Consider the following 23,743-nt stretch of genomic DNA (forward strand, 5'->3'; position numbering starts at 1 on the left):
GACTTATCGCAGCCCCTAAGAAAAAAATCTAGAGGCGTTAAATCGCACGAAAGAGGCGGTTAATCGACTGGTCCATATTTTGAGCTAATACGCTCATCATACTTGCTCTTCAATAAGTCGATTGTAATTTGTGATGTGTGGCTTGTGGTACCGTCCTATTGGAACCTCACGCTGTCCAAGTCCATATCTTCTAATTCGGGCCAAAATAATCCATAATCATGGCCAACTTGTCTGTCTGCTAGGGCGAGAATTACGATCGACAATCCGAGTTAACGCTCTTAAAGTAGCGGCCACCGACTCCGAATTTCTTTAGTAACATTTTAAGATTTGCAGACGTTGTTCGTTCGTGTTCGTTATCGTATCGAGCCGGATAAGAACCAGCGACCTATGGATTAAGTTTTTAATTCATATCGACCTCGCCATCTTTCGGGGGGTGCAGGATGTACGGGTTGTTACCAACCGTACATAATAATGCCTACACTTTAAGATTCAGTAATGTCGCGGATCATATTCATTTGTATTACGATTTACGTAAAATAAAGTTAGTAATCATTTATCGATCAAATGGAGCGGTTTTATTTTATCATCCTCAATCGTTCTCCCTTAATTATCATTTATCTTTATCATACATCTTTTAATATAATATTGGTGTAAGGCAGGCTGCAGCAGTGTTCCGCAAACTTTTTGTGTTCATGGTATATACTTAGGTACATTTTAAAAAATGTCAGTTTTTGGAGGTACACCACAAATTAATCAGCGTGTACGGGGGTGCTCTGCTCCCGATTTCCATTCTTTTTGTCGATCGTCCTGAGATGTTGCCTTTTTTCGTTATTATAATCTAGGAATATGTAGGTAGAATGTCATTTTTTTAGGCACATCAAGTACCAACTCGTGGCCGCGCCGTGGCCGCTACGGTACATCAGTGTGCGTTTCGCGGAACACTGCTCTACGTAAGAATCGATTGCCCGTAAAAATTACTCTGATAAAAATATAAATGTTGTTATTCATTTATAATACATGCCACGTTGCCCAAGAAATAATGTTATTAATATAGGAGTAACTGTAAGCGGACTCCAGAGGGGCCAGCGGGCCGGAGGGCGGGGCGGAACGCGGCAGGGCGCAATGATCCTCCTTGATGATGTCGGCAGCCTTCTCAGCGAGCGCGATAACGGGCGCGTTGATGTTGCCGCCTACCAGCGCGGGCATGGCACTGGCGTCCGCCACGCGCAGCCTCCCCACGCCGCGCACGCGCAGTCGCGCGTCCAGCACCGCGCCCAGCGCGCACGTGCCGCTGTAGTGGAACATGGTGGATCGCGCGCGCCGCACATGGCAGCGCCAGTACTCGCGGCTGCGCGCGTCCGCCGCGCCGCAGCCGCGCAGCCGCAGGTCCACCAGCGACGCGTTCAGCCGCCGGAACTCCGCCGTGTCCAGCACGCGCAGGTGGTCCTGCGCCGCGCGCGCGCACGTGCCGCTGTAGTGGAACATGGTGGATCGCGCGCGCCGCACATGGCAGCGCCAGTACTCGCGGCTGCGCGCGTCCGCCGCGCCGCAGCCGCGCAGCCGCAGGTCCACCAGCGACGCGTTCAGCCGCCGGAACTCCGCCGTGTCCAGCACGCGCAGGTGGTCCTGCGCCGCGCCCAGCGCGCACGTGCCGCTGTAGTGGAACATGGTGGATCGCGCGCGCCGCACATGGCAGCGCCAGTACTCGCGGCTGCGCGCGTCCGCCGCGCCGCAGCCGCGCAGCCGCAGGTCCACCAGCGACGCGTTCAGCCGCCGGAACTCCGCCGTGTCCAGCACGCGCAGGTGGTCCTGCGCCGCGCGTGCAAGCGTCTCCGCGTCGTCTTCGTGCGCGAACGTGCCCGTGCATACGCGCGGTGGATCCGCGGGGTCCGCGCTGCGCAGGCTCACCCTGCCGCGGGACTTCGGGTGCAGGAGGGCTATGGCGGTGAAAATAGTAGTTTTTTCTTTCCCGGCTCTCAGGAAGTTTTCGCAGATTTCCGGATCCTGCGACAAGCTGACCGCGCACGAGTGGTAGGCGCCCGTCGAATTACTCGGAATAACGTGGTTGAAGGTTTGGTAATCGGGATATTTTTGGCTCGAGTTTAGCGCCACGTAGCCGGCGAAAGTCGGAAAGGGTTGAGCGGTGGGGTCTATGGGATGCGCGGTCGCGTTGAAATCGTCTAATGTGATACCTACGTAAGTTAATATGTGGTCGTTGTAATTGTGCCCGACGGGCAGATCGCTCCGAACCGTAATGTTGAGGGACTCCAGGTGGTCCCTGGGCCCGACGCCGGAGAGCATCAGGAGCTTGGGCGTGTTGAGGGCGCCGGCCGACACGACGACCTCCCGCCGCGCCCGGAGAGTGACGACGCGGTCGCCGCCCACGACGGTCTTCACTCCGACGGCGTTGTTTAGCTCGTCGAACAGGATCTCGGTGACGACGGTGTGCTTGAGGACGTGCAGGTTCGTCCTGCCCTTGCACCTAGCCAGGTTCGTGTAGGCGGTGGTCTGCCGGACGCCGTTGGCGATGCTGTACAGCTGTAGCGTGTAGCCCAGGCTGCGGTCGCCGTTGATGTCCGGCAGCACGTCGTGCAGCTCGCCAAACGCCCGCAGGTAGCGGACCGCCTCGGGCCGCGCCTCCCTCGTGACGCCATGGAAACCGGCCGTGCCATGGTAGCGGGCCGCCGGGGAGCACAGCAGCGCCTCGCTGCGGAGGCTCTCACTGCGCAGGAAGTAGGGCAGCAGTGCGGGCCAGGCCCAAGCGCGGTCGCCGGCGGCGGCGGCCCAGGCGTCGTAGTCGGCGGGCGCGCCGCGCACGTAGAACAGGTAGTTGAGGCTGCTGCCGCCGCCCAGCACGCGCCCGCTGGTGAGCGGGAAGCGCGCGCTGGCGGCGCAGTGCGCGCTGCCCTCCTCCTCCGACGTCAGGTTCCAGTCGTAGGCCGTGCGCGCCAGGTACGTGTATAGCGACGGGGTCTGAAAACATAAGTTTATTGTTGCAGATGGTCGTCGCTAAGAAAGGGACAGGTGAAGACGCAACATAGCGAGGAGGACTCACCAGGGACTCTAACGGTGGGTCCCCGCCGGCCTCTATCACGAGGACGTTGTAGTGCGGCAGCTCCGACAGCCGGTCCGCCACGACGGCGCCCGCGCTGCCCGCCCCCACCACGATGAAGTCAAACTCCTCGTTGTCTGAATCATTGAAATAAAATAGTCATGGGCGACCTGATGGCACTTTAACAATTTCTAGTGAATTCCCATTTATATTTTAATATAAATGGGAATTCACTAGAAATTGTTAAAGTGCCATTAGGTCGCCCATAACTATTAACAATATCGGATGTGCAAAATCGTCATTTTTGTTTTATTTCATAAAATATGTCCTTATAACCAAGGCTATCGTGAGCTGAAAAGAAAAAATCTATATTATGCGTAGTTTCTGAAATAGCCTCATTAAAAATGTCGTATATTACTAAGATAGCCCGCTAACAATGTCGGACAGTCACTACTTACGTTATTAACGGAACGCGGAAGCGAGTAAGAGCGAAATAATGTGCCTCATCCGACTATGTTAACGGAGGGAATGGACGCCGCGCTGTCACTTGATTTTTTGCAACCGTAGTTATATATTTTTTTTGTTTTCGACGCCATTTTCAATGTTGTAGACATTGAAAATGGCGTCGAAAAGAAAAAAATCAGCACGGCGAATTAAAACTTGGTACTCAACGAAATTAAGAAAAATATAGTAAAAGGCAAAAAATGCTGATGGTAATGTTATGTCCAAAGCTAACGCTAGTGCGGAAAATGGTATTTACTATTCTTTATAATCTTTTTAAATATTTTTAACAGTATAGTTTATGTTTTATTGCTTTAGATTTGATTATGAGATGAATTCTTAACTTCATCAACATTAATTTATCGTAGGTAATTTAAAATTGTAGGATGTACCACACCCAACGTTCTTAACCGGTTTTTCAAAATATGTGTAAAATATCGGTGGTACCACATACGACATTTTTAATCGGTTTATAAATGGTTGAATTGTCGGTAGTGTGGCACTATTATTTTTCTGACATTATTATGTGGATTTATAAATTGGTAAAATGTCGGTAGTACATTTAGTACTACCGAAATAATGATTATGATTTATCATAATCATTTTATTTACTTTTCTTATTGATTATATGGCGCTTGTAGTTTGTACCATATCTGTCGTTGCTTACTGACTTTTAAGAAATTTCAGAAGGTTAAAGCCTTTTTATGGGTAATTTTTGTGCGAAAATTAGGTTTTTGTTGGCACATGTCATACATAATGAATTAATATATTTTTTAATTTATTAATCGTATTTTTCGTGGTTTTGCGATTTAGTGACTAGTAGCCGCAATAAAGCCAGACTTTCTTGGCATTTTGCTATTAAGCAGGTAGGCAACAAACATAAAGATTTACTCAAATTTTTGGCAAACTTTTACCACTTTGGGTTATATTTTTGCTATTTTCGGTAGGATCCCTAATATTTTTCAGAATAATACATAGCCTGTGTTCTTTGCAAATGATGTAGCTTTCCAAAAGTAAAAGAATTTTTAAAATTACTTCAGTAGTTATTGAGCCCATTCAATACAAACAAACATACGAATAAAACAAACCTTTTCTCTTTATAATTAATATATATTTTTTAATTTTTTATTTTACTTAGTTAATTTATGTTATGCTATCAAAAAGTCAACAAAATAGTGTTGGAAATAATTGTTAATTTCAATATTTTAAGTAAGTTTTCATTTCGGATGAAAATTTGATTTTCCGAATTATTTAAATCATAAGAAATGTTTTGTATTTTCATACGTACATTGTTTTTACGTTTTATTTGACAGAAGTCCATAAAACTATATTTTTTTCTTTAAATTGTTGTCGTTTTCGTTGGTAATTTCTACATGCGACATATTTTTAAATTAACAGTTATCACTTAACAATGACGTAAATGCCACTTCCGACAAGCAATCGTCGATTTTCTACAAGCAACAATGTCGGTTCTGGCACTTCCGACAAATCAGCATTACTCGTTCCCCGTTAAAAAGGTCAGAAGCGACTTTTCTCATATTTAGGCATAAAATACGAGATACTCATAATAACATATCAAACGTAAATAACTTTTATAGTATTACCCTGAAATTTCATGATCCTACTTGAAATAAGTAAAAAGTTATGCACAATTTAGACTTTGAATCGCTCTCCTGTAAAGTTGTCGTTTTTCACATCCGACATTGTTAATAGTCATGGGCGGTCATCAAAATGAGAATAGGGATAGTCTAGTCCAGAATTTGGCTGATTAAAAAAATATAGAGATATATCGGTAAAAAAGAGTATATTGATGTACAAAATTTCAGCTTGATATGTGCAGATAACTTACGTATCCGAAAACTATAAATATAACAACTTTAAAAAAAATCGGCCAAGTGCGAGTTGGACTCCCGCACGATGGGTTCCGTACCGTTATAGAGCAAAAATAGACCAAAAAATGTGTTTTTTGTATGGGAGCCCTGCGCTATCACCTCGGCGGCCTCCATCCCGGCACTGACATACACTGTTAGATGTGGTCTGTGTCACCTTCGACGTGCGCCTGCGGCGGGAACAGGTGTGAGGTCAGCAGCAGAGCGGCGACGGTCGCGAAGGCGGCCTGCACGCCGCGGAACTGCGCTATCACCCCGGCGGCCTCCATACCGGCACTGCACACTGGAATTGTAGTTCAAATCTTTTGACTGCTTTCGACTTTTTCACAACAACTCCGGAAACCCAGTGTGCTAGTTGAAATCCTATGTGAACTCTATACGAGGGACTCGTACACACGCTATTAAGTATTATCACTATGTTTTGTTACACCCTGTATCCTAGATTTCATTCTTACTTAAGAGGGCTACTGACCAAAAAAATCAAACATCGTCCTTCTCTCTTCCACACACTCACGCCCGTCTTTCATATGCCAGGTGAAAAAGGACGACGCGGATTCATCGCCAAGTTATTTTTACTTGAATAAAAGAGGAACTATAATGATTATGAAAAAAAGTATTTTGAGCAAATTTAGGTTTTATCAATGCCTTTTTAGATATTAAAAAATATTAAAGAAAAGACAGCAAACTTCGAGGATCCAAGCAATGTGTCCAAAACAAGGTTTTTTTGTAAAATGAAACTATCGAACATTTTTTCAGTAACCGTGTTTTCGTCTTGAGCATTTAATCTTCATGAACTGAAGTTACTTGTGTAAAAATCAGTTTTCTAGGCCTTACAGATTTTGAGATCTAGTTACTTAACATGTAGTCAAGTTAGGGTCAGGTGCATTCTTAATAAACAAATTTTGTCTTAAGTGTTTCCTAATGTTTAAACCGACCAAATACTATGTTTATTATAGATATTAATACATTATATATTATAACATAACATAGGTTCCTTATCAAACACGTAAGCGTGTTCCCTAGTGCAATAAGCAAGTAAGTAAATGCTCCTGTATCATACACGTTGTTGCAGATTTTTTAAATTCAAGACTCATGACTATGTTTGCCGTTTTTCCATTGAGTGGTTTTGGTATTACATAATATAATCTTAATTTATAGATTTTACTCACGTTCTGTTATAATTGGCCTTTTGTGCTCTTCTGTTTCAAGTTCAAGTTATTTTGACTGAATTCAGAGTTACAGACGAACCTTAAATTGCGAGTGAAGATGTGGTGACCTTACCCTATTTATAAGTTTGCCAAACGGTTGTTGAAAAAATAACCAAATAATAACCTCAAGTTATGCAAACTCATTCGAGACAATGCTGACTTCGTAATATTATATACTTTAGGAAAAAAATTAAGCGTAATAATTTATTTTGAGCGTTTAACCGATTACATTAAAGGTAGCCTTGTGGATTTTTTTGGCATTTAATGTAGGAATTTACACGTATTAAGGGGGTGACTAACCCAAAATATTAAATATCATCCTTTTCTCTACATACTCACGCCCGTCTATCATATGCCAGGTGAAAAAGGACGACGCGGAATCATCGCCAAGTTTTTTCTTATGAACACAATAAATATCACGTTCACTGCGGATCAGGCCCAAATCGGCCTGCCGCGGAATTTCACCTGGTGCGAACGAAGAAAACTATGTTCTTTCATTCGGTGCGGAACGATTATCTCAGGTGTTTGTAAAGGTACGACAGAGACAAATAGATTGTATATTTGAGATTGTGTTTAAAATTATAGGTTTTCCCCATAAAACATCACGGCAGGTCTTTATCGGCCTACCACGCACTGACGGTGACAAAAATCAACTCGGTGCGGTAGTGGGCCTATTGCGTCCCGCCGCCCAAGCAGGCGGTTGGCGACCCGATACCGCACCGAGCGCCTGCCTCGCCAGTTAGTGTTGTGCAATCTATCTTAACTGACTTACGTCGCGTTTTTAACCGACTTAAAAAAATTAGGTTATCGATTCAACCTGTATGTATGTATTATTTCCAGAACTGTCCAGTTTTAGTATGTTTTAGTCTATATCAGCGTCTGAACAAAATATGTGTCAAGTTTCTAAAGTGTATGTATGTTTTCTCCGGAACTACTAGTCCGATTAAAGTAAATATTTTTATTGTACTGAGTATTGTTTAACTTAGGGAATACTGCAAGTTTCATCAAAATCGGTTCTGTAGTGTTTAAGATAGGGAATTTTGTTTCTCAATTACGTACTGTCGAATTTACTTAAATTCGAATACAAAAATTCCTGTCTTTTGACATCGTATGAAAAGATTTAGGTTCTGAGAAAGTTAACTTACCATTTGAGTCGCACATGCCACATGTTAACCTTGCTGTCAAGAAATTGTGTGAAGTATAATAAACGACTAATAATTCTTAAAGCAAGGGTACACAATGTTATCAAAGCCTATAATTTATTATGTTTAAATGGTCAGGTTCACATATTTTGACATGGGAACGTTTTTTTGTTGACCCTTTTTCACAGTTTATTTTACTGTTAAATATTTTACACTTCTCTCCTTTCTTCTTTGGAATAGAGACGTGCCTTACCGAATGCGCTTAACCTCAATAAGGCGCAATATAAAAGTGATTTTCTTTTATTTAATCTATCTACGACCTCACAGTCTAAGCCAATAAGACTAACACGTATAATTTTGAAGTCTGTTTTATCTTTTTAAAATACAATTATCATTTCTTAAAATTAACAACGGACGATAGCAGGAAACAAAAGATCATGTCCTTGAGATGAGCGTTAAACGGTGAAATTGTGCTATGAAAAACTGCGGGAAACCATGAGGAGTGTCGAAACAAAAAAGAAAAAAAAAATTAAAACATACTTTAGAATGTGCAAACAAACTTTGTGTTTTAAAGACAGGCATTTAAATATATAAATAAAAAATATATTTTCGATATCCTCTTATTTTTGTCTTTCCCATCACTACTTAATATACTTTCTAGTGCGGTTGAGGTCGATAACGATCACTTTCCCTGGTTTATTTCTCCTTTCCTGTTTGGCAAATCCCGGGGTGAATCAAACCTAAGGAAGTTGGGTTCAAGGTTATTCCAACAGTCCAAAAACTGTACACCTACATTATGTTTTCGCAAAGTTATAGTAATTTAATCTAACTTTGTGCTGGTGGGTCGAGAAAGGCCTACCACGCATTGGCGGAAAAATCATTGGGGGCACACTTTGGCCCGCCGCCGCACCAGACGAAGGTTTAAGATTTAACTTGCCGCAGTGAAGGTGATATACAACATTTAAAAAATCTGCTAGGCGATTTTCTCAATGATAGAACTTTATAAAAATGAATTATAAAATCGATAATTTTTGGGTTAAGGAAATATAATATTACAATCTTCACTAGACGTTCCGCGCGGCTTCGCCCGCGTAAATTAGATATTTCACAGACAAATTAGTCCACAAAAAATAGCCTACGATCACGTGGTATATTTCTTATCTGTGCCAAATAACAGAAAAATTGCTCCAGTAGTTCGTGAGATAAACCCTTTCAAATAATTTTCCCCGCTTTTTCCACATTTTCCTCTATTTCTTCGCTCCTATTAGTTTTAGCACGATAAAATATAGCCTAGAGCCTTCCTCGATAAATGGGGTATCTAAAAATCGGACGAGTAGTTCTTGAGATTAGCGCGTTCAAACAAACAAACAAACAAACTCTTCGGCTTTATAATATAAGATTTTTATATAGGTGTCAATTATTTGTTTCCTGCTCGACTTTGACTTTGTGGTAACACTGTCTCTTATATCCATCTTATATCACTTCTAACGTTGATAAGTTTATTCCAATGTATGTCATAATATAGGTCATCTTTGGTTTTATCTATGTATACAGGTTGTAACGGAAATAAATTATAATACTTTAGAGTGTGTAGTGTATACTGTGTAATGTGTAAGGGCAATTACTAATTTTTTACCCAATAATTTTGATTTTAGACTGACCTCGTAAGTTGTAACTTATCTACTTCATCATCTGGCTAATTACATTATTATTTATTTCCAAATATTATACATTTTAAATTATTTTCCCGGCCCCAGAGCTTCAATTTGTGCAAAAAGCGATAATTTTTAAATTGTTAGTGGCCTTAGTGAATTACATAGGATGCATCCACATTACGTCTTCAAATTATTTTGATGTTAAAGTTGAATAAATAGGATAATTTAATACAACGGAGCAGCAAACATTTTAATACTAGAAAAATCAAACGCGGACGATACGGCCGCGTGATCCTCCTTTATGATGTCAGCGGCCTTCTCGGCGAGCGCGATAACGGGCGCGTTGATGTTGCCGCCCACCAGCGCGGGCATGGCACTGGCGTCCGCCACGCGCAGCCTCCCCACGCCGCGCACGCGCAGCCGCGCGTCCAGCACCGCGCCCAGCGCGCACGTGCCGCTGTAGTGGAACATGGTGGATCGCGCGCGCCGCACGTGGCAGCGCCAGTACTCGCGGCTGCGCGCGTCCGCCGCGCCGCAGCCCCGCAGCCGCAGGTCCACCAACGACGCGTTCAGCCGCCGGAACTCCGCCGTCTCCAGCACGCGCAGGTGGTCCTGCGCCGCGCGCGCAAGCGTCTCCGCGTCGTCTTCGTGCGCGAACGTGCCCGTGCATACGCGCGGTGGATCCGCGGAGTCCGCGCTGCGCAGGCTCACCCTGCCGCGGGACTTCGGATGCAGGAGGGCGATAACAGATAGTAAAGTTGTCTTTCGACTGGCTTCCAATAGACTTTGGCAAATACTTGGATCCTGTGATAAGGCGAACGCACAAAACTGAGCGGGAGCCGGCGACCTCTTCGGAACGATGTAGTTGATAGCTTGATAGTCGGGATACGTTTGGCCCGAGTGAAGAGCCACGTATCCAGTAAACGCAGGAAGCGGTTGGGTGGCAGGATCGACGGGTCGATCTTTCACCTCGTCATCGTCTAGTTCGACGGAAGTAAACGTCACAATGTGGTCGTTGTAATTGTGCCCGACGGGCAGATCGCTCCGAACCGTAATGTTGAGGGACTCCAGGTGGTCCCTGGGCCCGACGCCGGAGAGCATCAGGAGCTTGGGCGTGTTGAGGGCGCCGGCCGACACGACGACCTCCCGCCGCGCCCGGAGAGTGACGACGCGGTCGCCGCCCACGACGGTCTTCACTCCGACGGCGTTGTTTAGCTCGTCGAACAGGATCTCAGTGACGACGGTGTGCTTGAGGACGTGCAGGTTGGTCCTGCCCTTGCACCTCGCCAGGTTCGTGTAGGCGGTGGTCTGCCGGACGCCGTCGGCGATGCTGTACAGCTGCAGCGTGTAGCCCAGGCTGCGGTCGCCGTTGATGTCCGGCAGCACGTCGTGCAGCTCGCCGAACGCCCGCAGGTAGCGGACCGCTTCGGGCCGCGCCTCCCTCGTGACGCCGTGGAAGCCGGCCGTGCCGTGGTAGCGGGCGGCCGGAGAGCGCAGCAATGTCTCGCTGCGGAGGCTCTCGCTGCGCAGGAAGTAGGGCAGCAGTGCGGGCCAGGCCCAAGCGCGGTCGCCGGCGGCGGCGGCCCAGGCGTCGTAGTCGGCGGGCGCGCCACGCACGTAGAACAGGTAGTTGAGGCTGCTGCCGCCACCCAGCACGCGCCCGCTGGTGAGCGGGAAGTGCGCGCTGGCGGCGCAGTGCGCGCTGCCCTCCTCCTCCGACGTCAGGTTCCAGTCGTAGGCCGTGCGCGCCAGGTACGTGTATAGCGACGGGGTCTGAGAACATAATTTTATTGTTGCAGATGGTCGTCGCTAAGAAAAGGATAGATGAAGACACAACATAGCGAGGAGGACTTACCAGGGACTCTATCGGTGGGTCCCCGCCGGCCTCTATCACGAGGACGTTGTAGTGTGGCAGCTCCGACAGCCGCTCCGCCACAACGGCACCCGCGCTGCCCGCCCCCACCACGATGAAGTCAAACTCCTCGTTGTCTGCAAAACATTTAAAGCTCGAGTAAGTTTCCGTATGTTCCTGCGAGCACCGAAGTATAATGTCCATAGCTGGTTACCGGCGACTTGCGCGTGCGGCGGGAATAGGTGCGCGGTGAGCGCAAGCGCGCTGAGGACGGCCAGCGCCGCCTGCGTGCCGTGCATCGCCGCCAGCACCGCGGACACATCCATGCTGCTGCCCCCTGGCCTGGATATACTATATGACCTAGAGAAACGTGAATATATTTTGTATTGTAACGTGTTGTTTTGGCGAGCGAATAAGCTACATTTTAATCATGTTAAGAAGTAATGCCATCAGTTATTATAATAATGGGATAATGATATTATATAATATTAATATTTTTTTTATAAAATAATCCGATTTCACAAAGGTATTTGATAAAATCACTCGGTTCTCATCAAAAAACTTTTGGAGCTCGGTGTTCACGGCGGTGTACTGAGATGGGTGGAGTCTTATGTATCTGATCGTAGTCAGGCAGTCGCGCTTAAGGGATTTCAATCAACAGTTTCTAGTAAACAGGTCGGGCATTCCACAGGGGTCTATTCTGGCACCTTTTCTTTTCATCGTGTACATAAATGATAATATTCGAAAATGTTTCAGGTATTCTCATCACCTTCCCTACGCAGATGACATAAAAATCTATAAAATTATCAAGACAAATAATGACTGTATTGAATTACAAAACGAGCTGAATTATAGTCTCGACTTTTATTATGAAGCTATAAGCAATTATATTTAAATACTGACAAATGTTCAGGCGGAAGAGAAGGCTGTTACCTATATAATGCTTAGGTTCAAAGTGTTCTTGAGTTCGCAAGTGTTGTTTGGAATCCGGAGTATGCTTTTAACATCGGTCGTATTGAAAGGGTCCAATAAAAAATATACTAGATTTTAGGTCTGGCACACGGTCTATTGACCATCTTGAGAAACTTAAGAGTTCGGGTGCCATTGCAATTCTCATACGTGCTACTCAATGTTTACTTTGGTTAGGTACTTCCACAGCATTATGTCCTATGGAATCCTTGGGGAAATGCAGCGGACATTAATGCAATATTCGTGCTGCAGAAGCGAGCGATACGTTCTATTTATAAGATGTCATCGTGTGAATCATTAAGAGAAAAGTTTAAGGAAATAAATATTCTGACCGTCGCATCTCAATACGTCTTGGATAATGTACTGTATGTAAGAAATAACTTAAATAATTTCAAAAAGAATAGCGACAATCATTGTTTTAACACTAGGAATAAGAACAAATTAGAAATACCAGAGATCAGACTTATCAAAGTCAGCAAATCTTTTAAAAGCCAGTGTATACGCGTGTACAATAGAATCCCAGAAAACGGTCAAAATATCTCTATCAATAAAAAAAGTAGTAAAATAACGTTTGTGTACTAGACTAAAGCATATTATTTCATCGACGACACCACACCTTGGAAATAGGGTGGTTCTTACAGGCTACTTGAATATTCTTTATAATTCCTGTTGTAAATAGCTCTAAGTCATAATATTGTTACAATTCGACAAGGCTTTAAATGAACGTGGCGAGAAAAGGAACTAATGCTGTTTTCATACAAAAACGTCATTGACAGTTCTCCTTTACCAGCTGCAGCGCCCAAGGCATATTCATTTAAAGCCTTGGTGCTCTATATATTATGTTTTAAATTGTAATTTTCCATCTTTTTAGTAAAAGATGGCCCCGTCCGTGTTTCTTACGCCGGTTCTTCTCGCCGGGTTAGTTCCCGAACCGGTGGTAGGCACCTTAGTATCGACGTTCGGTAAAGTTTTTGTAAAAAAATACTCTGAATAAAAAAAAATTGATTTGATTTAATTTAATTCATACAAACGTAATACCAAGATTTCCCATACGAGAATATTTACCATATTTGAGTTATTATTCAGCTTAAGATAGTAATTACCTAACTTCCTGTACAAGGGTTCACTGCAAAATATTTAAGTACCAAAAAATATGAACGGTTAGAATTTAGTATGTAATCGTTCATATTTTTGGTATGTAAATCCGCATTACAATAAGTGGCGTTGGTCTGTAACATATCCACTAAAATATATTATGTATTAAATAAAATATAACGACCGCTTACCAATTCAATGTAGGTAAATAACAAAGATCGTTAATGTTATTAACGTGTGTGAAATGGAGTGAGTCGAGTACAAAATATATATATTGCAGATGACCTTACTCGAAGTTACGTCGGGCAAATATAGTTCAAAAATATATGAATCACAATGTAACAAATGACATACGTTATATTGATAATATTATGTTTTGTAATGGACAAAGTTGACTATAGTTACAAAATGTAAATTACGCACCCACAAAAACACAGTAGCCCGTCTTCTTATATACAAGCACAGTACGACTCTATCTCATCAAAAAACTAAAATAAAATAAATAATATCAAAAGACTGCGTTATATCAGCGCATTTAAAAAATCGCGATTCGCGCCACTGTCCAAGATGAAAATGAATGGTGTTGGTTCGCAGTGCCGAGTGCGACCTCACTCGCGCTTCCACCTCGCCTACCACTGCGGGGTGGTATCTACCAGAGAGGACAGCGCGCAAAGTCGCAAAGTACTGAGGCAGATACGAGGCCAATCCAATCCAGTCGGACTGATCGCAGGCCGGACTAATCGCAGGCCGGACTGATCGCCCTCCCCGTCGTCCTTAGACTGTGATAGCTGTAGTAGAATAGTACACAACTATGATTCACATTTTTCGGAACTAATTTCATTTTTCGTTTTTCGGAAAAATACACCAAAATATGTGAAGTGGAGATTTCCATAGTAAAATTTCAAACGTCCTTTGTATTGAAAGTGATTTTATGTATTTAGTGCAGCCTGAACCAGTTTTGTTACTTTAGGGTTACGTTTTTAATGAGTGAAAACTTGGTGTCCTCTACCATGATTTTTATGCCAACGATAATAATTTGGTCGCCTCTATACTACAACAAATACCAAAAACTTTTTTTAATTATTAACATTTGGAAAAATATATAAACAATTAAAAAGTAACAATAATAAAATAGTGCCTTTATGTACGTTTCGTACATAAAGGCACTATTTTATTATTTAGTTGAGTTACATTTCAAAACCAAATTGATGACAAAGTATTAATATAAAAAAAGGTCGGGTTTTCCTTCCTGAGGCTATAACTCCAGAAAGCACGAATGCATTCGTTGGAAAGGTCTCGGGCTCCGTGAGGTCTATAAAAAAAATCAGAAAAAACTTCAAGAGAAAAGCAGGAAAACAGAGAAAATAATTTTATGGCAAAACAACGTTGCCGGGACCGCTAGTTTCTTATATTAGTATCTTTTTTTTATTTATTTTATAATATTATTAGTTTTTTTAAGACGTGCGTAAACGTGATTTTTGCTGTTTTATACGGAACTCTACAAGCGCGACTCCGACTTGATCTTGGCCGTTTTCATTCGGCAAAAAGCTTGTTGTTCAAATCAAGTTATTACAAAATACAACCAAATAACAGGTTTTTACAAGTTCGTTAACTTTGCCTTTGTAATGAATGATTATGATAATGTAATTATTTCACACAAACAAAACAAAGAGATTACGTATCTTATCATGTTTTAAACATTTACAAACTTGAAGTTAAATTAACATAATTGCAATACAATTATTATATTATTAATTACTGACCTTTTTGACTATGACGGCGACCTCGTTTAACCTTACTCTACAAGATTTTTAGATTTTTTTTTAAATCTAAAAAGAAACGTAAGCTAGTTACAACTAATACAACTCATATCTATACTAATATTATAATTGGGAAGAGTTTGTTTGTTTGAACGCGCTAATCTCAGGAACTACAGGTCCGATTTGAAAAATTCTTTTACTGTTGGATAGCCCATTTATCGAGGAAGGCTATAGGCTATATTTTATCACGCTAAGTATAATAGGAGCGAAGAAATAGAGGAAAATGTGGAAAAAACGGGGAGAAATTGTTTGAAAGGGCTTATCTATTTCTATACTAATATTATAATTGGGAAGAGTTTGTTTGTTTGTTTGATCGCGCTAATCTCAGAAACTACTGATCCGATTTGAAAAATTCTTTTATTGTTCGATAGCCCATTTATCGAGGAAGGCTATAGGCTATATTTTATCACGCTAAGTATAATAGGAGCGAAGAAATAGAGGAAAATGTGGAAAAAAATGGGGAGAAATTGTTTGAAAGGGCTTATTTTAACGCGCTAATCTCAGGAACTACTGGTCTGATTTGAAAAATTCTTTCAATGTTAGATAGCCCATTCATTGAGGTAGGCTATAGGCTATATTTTATCACGTTAGAACTAATAAGAGCGAAGACATAGTGGAAAATGTGGAAAAAACGGGAGAAATTATATAAAAGGGCTTATTTGAACGCGCTAATCTCAGGAACTACTTATCCGATTTGAAAAATTCTTTCAATGTTAGACAGCCCATTCTTCGAGGTAGGCTATAAGATATATTTTATCACGCTAAGACTAATAGGAACTAAAAAATAGAGGAAAATGTGGATAAAACGAGGGAAATTATATGAAAGGGCTTATTTGAACGCGCTAATCTCAGGAACTACTGGTCTGATTTAAAAAATTCTTGCAGTGTTAGATAGCCCATTTATCGAGAAAGGCTATAGGCTATATTTTATCACGCTAAGACTAATAAGAGCGAAGAAATAGATAAAAATGTGGAAAAAACGGGAAAAATTATATGGAATTGCTTATTATCTTATGAACTACTGGAGCAATTTTTATGTTATTTGGCAAACATGAAGAATAGACCACGTGAAGGGACATAGGCTATTTTCTGCAAAATGTACGGTTGCGTGAAATTCCTAAATTACGCAAGCGAAGCCGCGCGGAACATCTATACATAATAAAATGGTAGGAAAGTCAATTCTGTATATTGAATATTTTTGTACAATAAATAATACTTGGGATGTGATCTACTATGCTAACGCGGACGAAGTCGCGGGCAACAGCTATTCATAGATAATAATATTATAATGTTTACACTCAGATGCATTACACATTACAATGCAATGAACACAGTATGCAATTACATGTAAGCCGTTTGCGAGGGTTGCTGATAAGATTTATCAGCTGGAACAACGGACACAACCGACAACATCTCTTTCCTAGCCCACTTTTTAACACTTTTATTGCACTTATTCATCACGAAATATGCGCCAATCAACAACAGGATAACCACAACACTAGTAATGACGATGCCGTAAACTTCCATTTTCCTTTCCATGGAAGATGTACTGGCGCCGTTAGCACCATTTTGGGCTATTACAATTTCCTCCTGTTTACTATAGCTTTTGCCCATCTTGTCGAACTCAAAAGTATATAGTTAAATTTGCGAAAGTATATTCAAAAATGTAAAATTTAATTTCAAAACGTCGATATTTAATACTTAAAATTGTAAACTTGCAACCTACTTTACAACTTCCTAAAACTGGTTACATATTCAAAGCTATGTCAAGCGATACTATAACTCGCTGCTAGCTTAAGAGGATACACCAGGGGCTAGAGAAATGAAAAAAAAGCACGTGTAATATCTATAGCTGTCTCCCTTACCTCAAGCCTATACCGCAGAACGCGATAGAGACAACTGCAGAAAATCCAGAAAATCAACGATTCGTTGTCCCCTGATTCCTTCTCCAAAACTTAACCGATTTAAGTACTTTTTTCATTAAGGATTAAAAAAAGGCTTGAGCTGTGTTCCTATGTTTTGCTTTTTTTGTATAATCTAGCCAAATCTGTTTTCTGGACGTTTGAACACAGCGGATAATCTGGCCATTTTTTTGGGTTTTAGGACGTTCATATCTTATTTAATAATTAAATTATGAAAAAAAAGAAAACATAGGGACATCGTATTAGTGGCCGTAGATATTCGGGAAAAAAATTATAACTCTACTAGCATTATCCAGGGAGGAAACAGGGGACAACGTTTGTATGGAAAAAAGGGCGGTGTGGACTCCTCTTAACAAGTTACAGTACCACAAGCATACAATTAATATGTCACTATATACATTAATCTATCGCCTCGCAAACGCTACGCTAACTGTATGTTACTACTTAATAAAATCTTACAGGGCGTTTAATCGAACGTCCGTAGCTCGACGTACGCGCCGTAAGCATTTTTGCGGGTTCGACGACCGGCTCATTCTTAGGCTCTGCATACACTTTATCGCGCGACTCCGACTGTTGCTCTGTACAAGAGTCGGAAGTCGCTTCACGTAAAATATATGCAGGCTTAAGACGATCTATAGAAATCGTTGCTTTTCTCCCAGGCAACTGTACGACGTAAACCTTTGGATGCCTTTGAATAACACGATACGGACCATCGTAAGGCGTCTTCAAAGGTTTACGTACCGTATCATCACGAACAAAAACATAATCTACCTTATCTAAATCTGGGTGCACAAAAAGTGTGCGTGCGTCCTTATGTGTCGCTGGCTTGGGCTTCAAATTACTTATTATACTACGTAATCTCTCTACATATTGACTATAATCTAAAATTTTAAAACTATTTTCGGCATAAAAATCTCCGGGTAAGCGCAACGTAGTGCCGTACGTCATCTGCGCTGAGCTTACGCCGGTATCCGACCTAGTCGCCGTACGTAAACCTAACATCACAATCGGCAATTCCTCTACCCAAGAATTAGAGCTCAACCTGGCCATAAGGGCTGCTTTCAGGGAACGGTGAAATCGCTCTACCATACCGTTAGCCTGAGCATGATAAGGCGTAGTCCGAATTTTGTCTATACCTAAAAGTCGCATAAGTTCTTTAAAAAGGGAACTCTCGAATTGTCTGCCCTAGTCACTCGTAAGCTTAGCAGGACAACCAAAACGTGATATCCACCCCTCGACTAAAACTCTAGCCACTGTTTCTGCACTAATAACTTTAACTGAATACGCCTCCGGCCAGCCAGTTTGCCTATCTACGATGGTGACTAAATACCTATAGTCATTAGAGGTAATGTTAAGAGGACCGACTATGTCCAAATGTCCTCGCGGGGAAACATTTAACGAACGCAGCGGCCTCTGTGTTCTGCTGCTCTATTCATGTGTGCTCAATGTGTTTTACTAAATGTACCTGAGCTGGATCTGCGGAGCGATGTCCCCGCGACGCCCCTGTACATATCCCGCCTGCACTGGTCCATGGAGGTCGAAGACGTCGTAGACTACATCAGTAAGAAGACATCCCTCCACTGCAGTCTCGCCACAAGGTCAACTTCAGTTCCTTTGTGGTGAGAGTACCGACGCATCTTCTGTCGACCTTTGAAGCGGAGGAATTCTGGCCGACTGATGTGGTTTACCGAAGGTTCCGGGGGAGACTCCGGAATGAAGCGCGCGTCACGTCGCCGTTAATTCGTGATAATGTGTAGTTGTTACGAGTAAGTTTATATAATTTTTATGTATGTTAGTCATTAAGGTATATATTGTATGGGCCTACGTAGCCTGATTTAAATAAATAAATAAAAATAAATACTATAATTACCATATACTATTACTATTATTTAGTTACTATTACCTGCCCATAGAGTTACTGTGTTTTTATCTTTTATTGCTATTATACAGATTATAGCTTTCTATTTCGATAATAATTTAGGAACGCTTGCAACAATTTGCAGTCTCCCTGGTAATAACCACTTGTACAGCGATAAGCAGACATTAGCGTCCCACGCGACCGCCGCTTGCACTCCCGTCTCCCGACTCGGAGGGAATACTAATAATATGCAGCTCATGAATATTCTGAAGCCGAGCTGTCAGTTGGTACAAACACTGTGACACTAGGTATGAAGCTGTTGTAGTCTTGCGGGGATTTCCGGGCGCTATCAGTACGAGGTAAAATAAAATAAATAAAAATAAAAATTGTTTTATTTTTAATAGATTTGAAACAAATACCTTCAGAACGTCGATGCTACTGGCGCCTCCCACCGGTTCGGAACTAATCCGGCGAAAAGAACTGAATTCGCACGGGGCCCACTTTTTACCAAAAAAGTAGGAAAAATGTAAAAGTAGTAATGGTAACACTTTACCACGCAGGCAGTTTAGGATCTGTAACTCAACCATAACCATACTATATTTTATAGCACCGCATAGTTATGAACCTTTTAATATTACGTTTGATATTTTTTTACATGGGTACTTACATGAAAAATTTTATAATTTTAATTTCAGATAAATACTTACTTTTAGTTAGCTTCTGCTGTTACCTCGCGCCTTAATACGAGTATTATGTCGATATTTATTTACTTGCAAAACACACCTACTTCTTGATGTTGCTATTAATTTCTTGCACTGTTTTGAAATTATAATATCGAGTGTGTCACATAATATGACACAGGCTGTTTCCAGAACATCGCTTGCGGTTGCAGCTAAACTTTATAGTTTTCTCCCAACAGATGGACCAAATATTTAAATTTTCTCTTTAAAGATTTCTTCCCATACGGATGTGGAGCAGCTCGGGAGATTGAGAGTAAAACGTATAAATGTCGGCGCTAGTTCGGTATATTCACCCGTCCTACTCCTTAAGGACGAGCGCTCACTCTCGCAACAGTTTGAAGATAGTGCAGCTGCCTCTATATTAGACAAGTTTTTAATACAAACGCAGAAGTTTTAACCCACATTTTTGATGAAATTGTTGATGATATTTATGTATACACAGTAGCGCTTACTTAGACGTTTTCGAAGTGTTTATCATCTTAATATAATTTTATCAATTTAGTGACAATCGTAGAGGATTTTAAAAAGAATACTAAATTCCAGTGTTTTTCAATATTTTTTGGATATAATATATACGCGAAGCCTGTACCATAAGTGTACCGTAGCTTTGTAATGTTTGAGTATCACAGTGAGCGGCTGTCCTAATACCGGGTAACCGGGTAATGTCTGTCCGGGTATTAATCCGGGTAATGCTCCGGCGAAATATGGAGATTGTGACCGGGAGTCGGGACACAGCTCATCTCGCGCCGTAATGGGAGCTTAGCCGCCCGCTCCTTCAAATTACCTCGCTCGCCTTAATGTACCCTACATGCTACATAATATTGTATACTCGATACTCCAAGATTTAATTAATAGCTCAGACAAAGAAAAATATGCAAGGTTCCACTAATTGCACAATATTTAAGTAAATACAAAGTCTTTTCTTGGCCAACAGAAGCGCTGTAATTACGAGCACAAATCGTGGGCTAGCTGCACTTTGCTCCTGTTACAATATTAAATAACTAGGAATTAAACTTCAAAAAAAAAGAAATACTATTTAAGATCATGCGATTATAATATTACGATAGGGACGAGTAATTTGTTTAAGTATCGTTTCGACTCCAGCGCTCACGAGTGTGCAGTGTGCAGTGTGCAGTGTGCAGTGTGCACTACGACGTATGCGTGACGATTCTTTATCGTAAGTCCGGCTGCGTCACATCACGTCACTTCACACCTCCGCGGCCGTAATCCTGACGCCGCAGCACTGTTGCATCACGCCAGATTTAGGCACCAAATAAAAAACTATAAATATCATATTATTACAATTAACAAACTTTATTTACCGTGCACTTTTAATAAACTGTATCTATTTTATTATAATTATATAGATTATTATAGTAAAATAGAGGATTCAGTCAACTAGAACACTGTATATGCCTTAATCCACCGATAATAATCTCTGGAGTTGAAGTTACACTTCAAAAAAATGTCTTTTATGTCTCCATGTCTTACATTTATTATAGATTTCGAGACCATACCTTTGCATTGGAGTCAACTCTCTTTAGCGTCTACTTACTCCTAGTGTAGGACTTAAAATTTGTAAGTACTAACAGTCGCCCCATCAGGCAGCAGGTGGCGGTAGTGGTGGGTGACGCGGCCCGCATAAAAACACCGAAGTAACTGCCACTCCGTACACTGCAATTATCGCGAACTTCATTATTCAGCGCCCGCCCGCCCAACTTGCACACCGCGCCCGCCTAACTCGACGTCGCCTAAGACGAGAGTCTTATGTCCGGAGTCTTGCTGGGAGAGATGTCCACTAATTAGACCAATATTTTTGTAAGGTCCTTTCCAACGAAAACACTCAAAGAAGTTTGCAATAGTAACTTATGGTACAGCAAATCAAATTTTAGAAGTAATCATGCCAACTAGATATAATATTAAAGTATTTAGTGAACTTATACGTGAATGTAGGTAACTAGCATTGTACGTGATGCCAGCGGAGCGTTCGTGGAACGGACATCTCCTGCCGCGCCGTAATATCCTGCTGACCCGGTACAGCGGGACTCGGACGTGTAACACACATACACACGTTATACCACGTCTACTTGTTGCCTGAACACAATCTCAAATTAAAGGAGGCTAGAACATATTAATATACATTTTATATTTTTTTTTTATTTTAAATACCCCATCATAAATGGTACTTTAACAGGTAAAAGGTAGAGTATGAAAAGATAAATATATATATTGTGTTGTGTAACAACTTAATTTAAATTATGCCGGTAAGTACTTGAATTATTTTGAGTCAGTAAAGGTCGAAAATTTTGTATCCAGCGCAACAATATTAGCAAACCTACAAAACTCAATGCTGCAATCAAATTGTAAGCAATATTTTGTTTCATTGTTCCGCGATATCGGTTCGCCGCATCTCCGTACTTTATTATACCGCGGACCCGCACACGGAAATAAAATAAACATATAAAAGAAGGAAATAAAATATTTTCACATATTGGCCCTAACTCTATACTTGATACTCTCTGTTTTGTTAGAAATACCATGCGGCATGCCCCTACATTTTTTTAATAGTAAAAAACTATAAAATTAAACCAACTTCAATGTTCTACTTTAAATTTCCTATTTTCATCAAAATCGGTTCAGTGGTTAAATCGTGAAGAGGTAACAGACAGACACACTTTCGCATAATATTAAGTAAGTGTGGATATCGAATTATAATGCAGTAATAGTATATGTTATTGGTACTCGGTAGTTATATAGATGTCATGCAACATGTCGTGTCAATGCACTGTAGAGTGACCGGTCCCCCGGCAGTCCCCCGGCAGTCCGCTGGCAGCGCCCCGGGCGAGCACTGACACGCTGACATACGGTACATATACTTGTACATGTTACTACTCACTGCAGCTCACTGCATTGCAATCATCACTATCTCAAAAATATAAAATTTTGCATCATCTAAAAGTTGTTATTTTACAAGTTTATAAAACGAATGGAGAAAGTACTTCTTGAAATCAACACAAACTTGTTTTGGTTTTGTAATTTCCGAATCCGTCGACGTCCGTCGTGTTCAGTGTGCTGTGTCACTGCTGTGTGACAGGCTTCCTCTCAACTTTCAAGATTCTCTCAACTGAGTGAAACTACTGAAATAAATTGCGAATAGAAAACCTGAGTTTGCAACCAATATAATATATTATGTTACACGCAGTGGATATTTATGCTAGATCGCCCAAATGGGCGCAAAATGAAAAGAGCAAAAAAAAAGCAGTATCACGGCGCGAGTGCTTAGAATTTGTTGCTGTGTTGAGCGAGTTTGCTTTCAAGAAAACGGCTGAGATATTGTTCTGTATTGTATTTATATTGTAGCATACAGTCGTCGGCGCCTCAGCGGGGACGGTGATGTATGGAGCTGGTTGCGAGCACCGGGATTGATGAGATGATAAACATAATACCTCGCTCCAGCGCCAGCCAAATATTTAGACGAAATTAATACTAATTAAAACGTGTTAACGTTTGCAAATCACTCTTGTAAGCATACATACATTATGGATAGTATAGATTCAGTCCACTATAATGGTCGGCAAGATAAACGCGTCATTACAGGCGTAGGTATCAATTCTGCGTAATGTACATTTATTTGCGCAGCGGTAAATAGGATTTAAAAAACAAGCCTTTTATTTTATCTTTTCTGGTCAGTGCTAGTTCAAGCGCTTCACTGCCGCTTTATATTAGCCGTTAGGAGCGCGGCGCGGCGTCGAGTCAACGTGACGAGCAAACTGGTGCGGAGAAGCGGACGACAGCGCCGTAACTCAGGATTATGTGCCTTGTTTATTACTTGCCTGTGTGTGACTTATGTGTATGCTATATAGTGTTTTTGTTTAATGTCGCTGGCGTCAGTGAAACCCATAATAATTTCTATTACACTTATTTTCCCCCTGCATTCTAAGGAAATAACATAGAGCAGTTCTTAGCGGGTCGGCAGCGGCGGTAAGCTTCAATCTCGGTATTTTGTGCGGGTATTTGGCAGATTTAGGATAAAATCCTGT

General features: G+C 41.8%; 2 protein-coding genes and 1 long non-coding RNA gene across 3 annotated transcripts; all 3 read right to left on the reverse strand.

Annotated features, from left to right (window-relative positions):
* Positions 1 to 749: 749 nt before the first annotated feature.
* Positions 750 to 5,711, reverse strand: LOC121732749 (glucose dehydrogenase [FAD, quinone]-like). Its single transcript, XM_042122703.1, has 4 exons — positions 5,600 to 5,711; positions 3,056 to 3,189; positions 1,062 to 2,973; positions 750 to 838 (listed from the first exon to the last, which is right to left on the reverse strand). Exons 1-4 carry the CDS (start codon positions 5,709 to 5,711, stop codon positions 750 to 752), a joined length of 2,247 nt encoding a protein of 748 aa, XP_041978637.1.
* A 3,960-nt stretch (positions 5,712 to 9,671) lies between these two features.
* Positions 9,672 to 11,634, reverse strand: LOC121732363 (glucose dehydrogenase [FAD, quinone]-like). Its single transcript, XM_042122225.1, has 3 exons — positions 11,514 to 11,634; positions 11,303 to 11,436; positions 9,672 to 11,220 (listed from the first exon to the last, which is right to left on the reverse strand). The coding sequence occupies exons 1-3, from the start codon at positions 11,623 to 11,625 to the stop codon at positions 9,673 to 9,675; spliced, it is 1,794 nt and encodes a 597-aa protein (XP_041978159.1). The 5' UTR covers positions 11,626 to 11,634; the 3' UTR covers position 9,672.
* Positions 11,635 to 16,564: 4,930 nt separating this feature from the next.
* LOC121732386 lies at positions 16,565 to 18,469 on the reverse strand. Its single transcript, XR_006036364.1, has 2 exons — positions 17,467 to 18,469; positions 16,565 to 16,969 (listed from the first exon to the last, which is right to left on the reverse strand). It is a non-coding gene; the product is annotated as an uncharacterized LOC121732386 (long non-coding RNA).
* Between the last annotated feature and the right edge of the window lie 5,274 nt (positions 18,470 to 23,743).

Source organism: Aricia agestis, chromosome 12, assembly GCF_905147365.1.
Source record: "Aricia agestis chromosome 12, ilAriAges1.1, whole genome shotgun sequence".
Lineage (NCBI taxonomy): Eukaryota > Metazoa > Arthropoda > Insecta > Lepidoptera > Lycaenidae > Aricia > Aricia agestis.

Excerpts from the sequence above, each read along its gene's own strand:
- LOC121732363 (XM_042122225.1), bottom strand. The coding sequence starts at position 11,625 with ATGGATGTGTCCGCGGTGCTGGCGGCGATGCACGGCACGCAGGCGGCG. Across the intron at positions 11,437-11,513 it reads GCCGCACGCGCAAGTCGCCG|ACAACGAGGAGTTTGACTTC; the intron begins GTAACCAGCTAT and ends AATGTTTTGCAG. Across the intron at positions 11,221-11,302 it reads ACCCACCGATAGAGTCCCTG|ACCCCGTCGCTATACACGTA; the intron begins GTAAGTCCTCCT and ends TTATGTTCTCAG.
- LOC121732749 (XM_042122703.1), bottom strand. The coding sequence starts at position 5,711 with ATGGAGGCCGCCGGGGTGATAGCGCAGTTCCGCGGCGTGCAGGCCGCC. Across the intron at positions 3,190-5,599 it reads GCCGCAGGCGCACGTCGAAG|ACAACGAGGAGTTTGACTTC; the intron begins GTGACACAGACC and ends TCAATGATTCAG. Across the intron at positions 2,974-3,055 it reads ACCCACCGTTAGAGTCCCTG|ACCCCGTCGCTATACACGTA; the intron begins GTGAGTCCTCCT and ends TTATGTTTTCAG.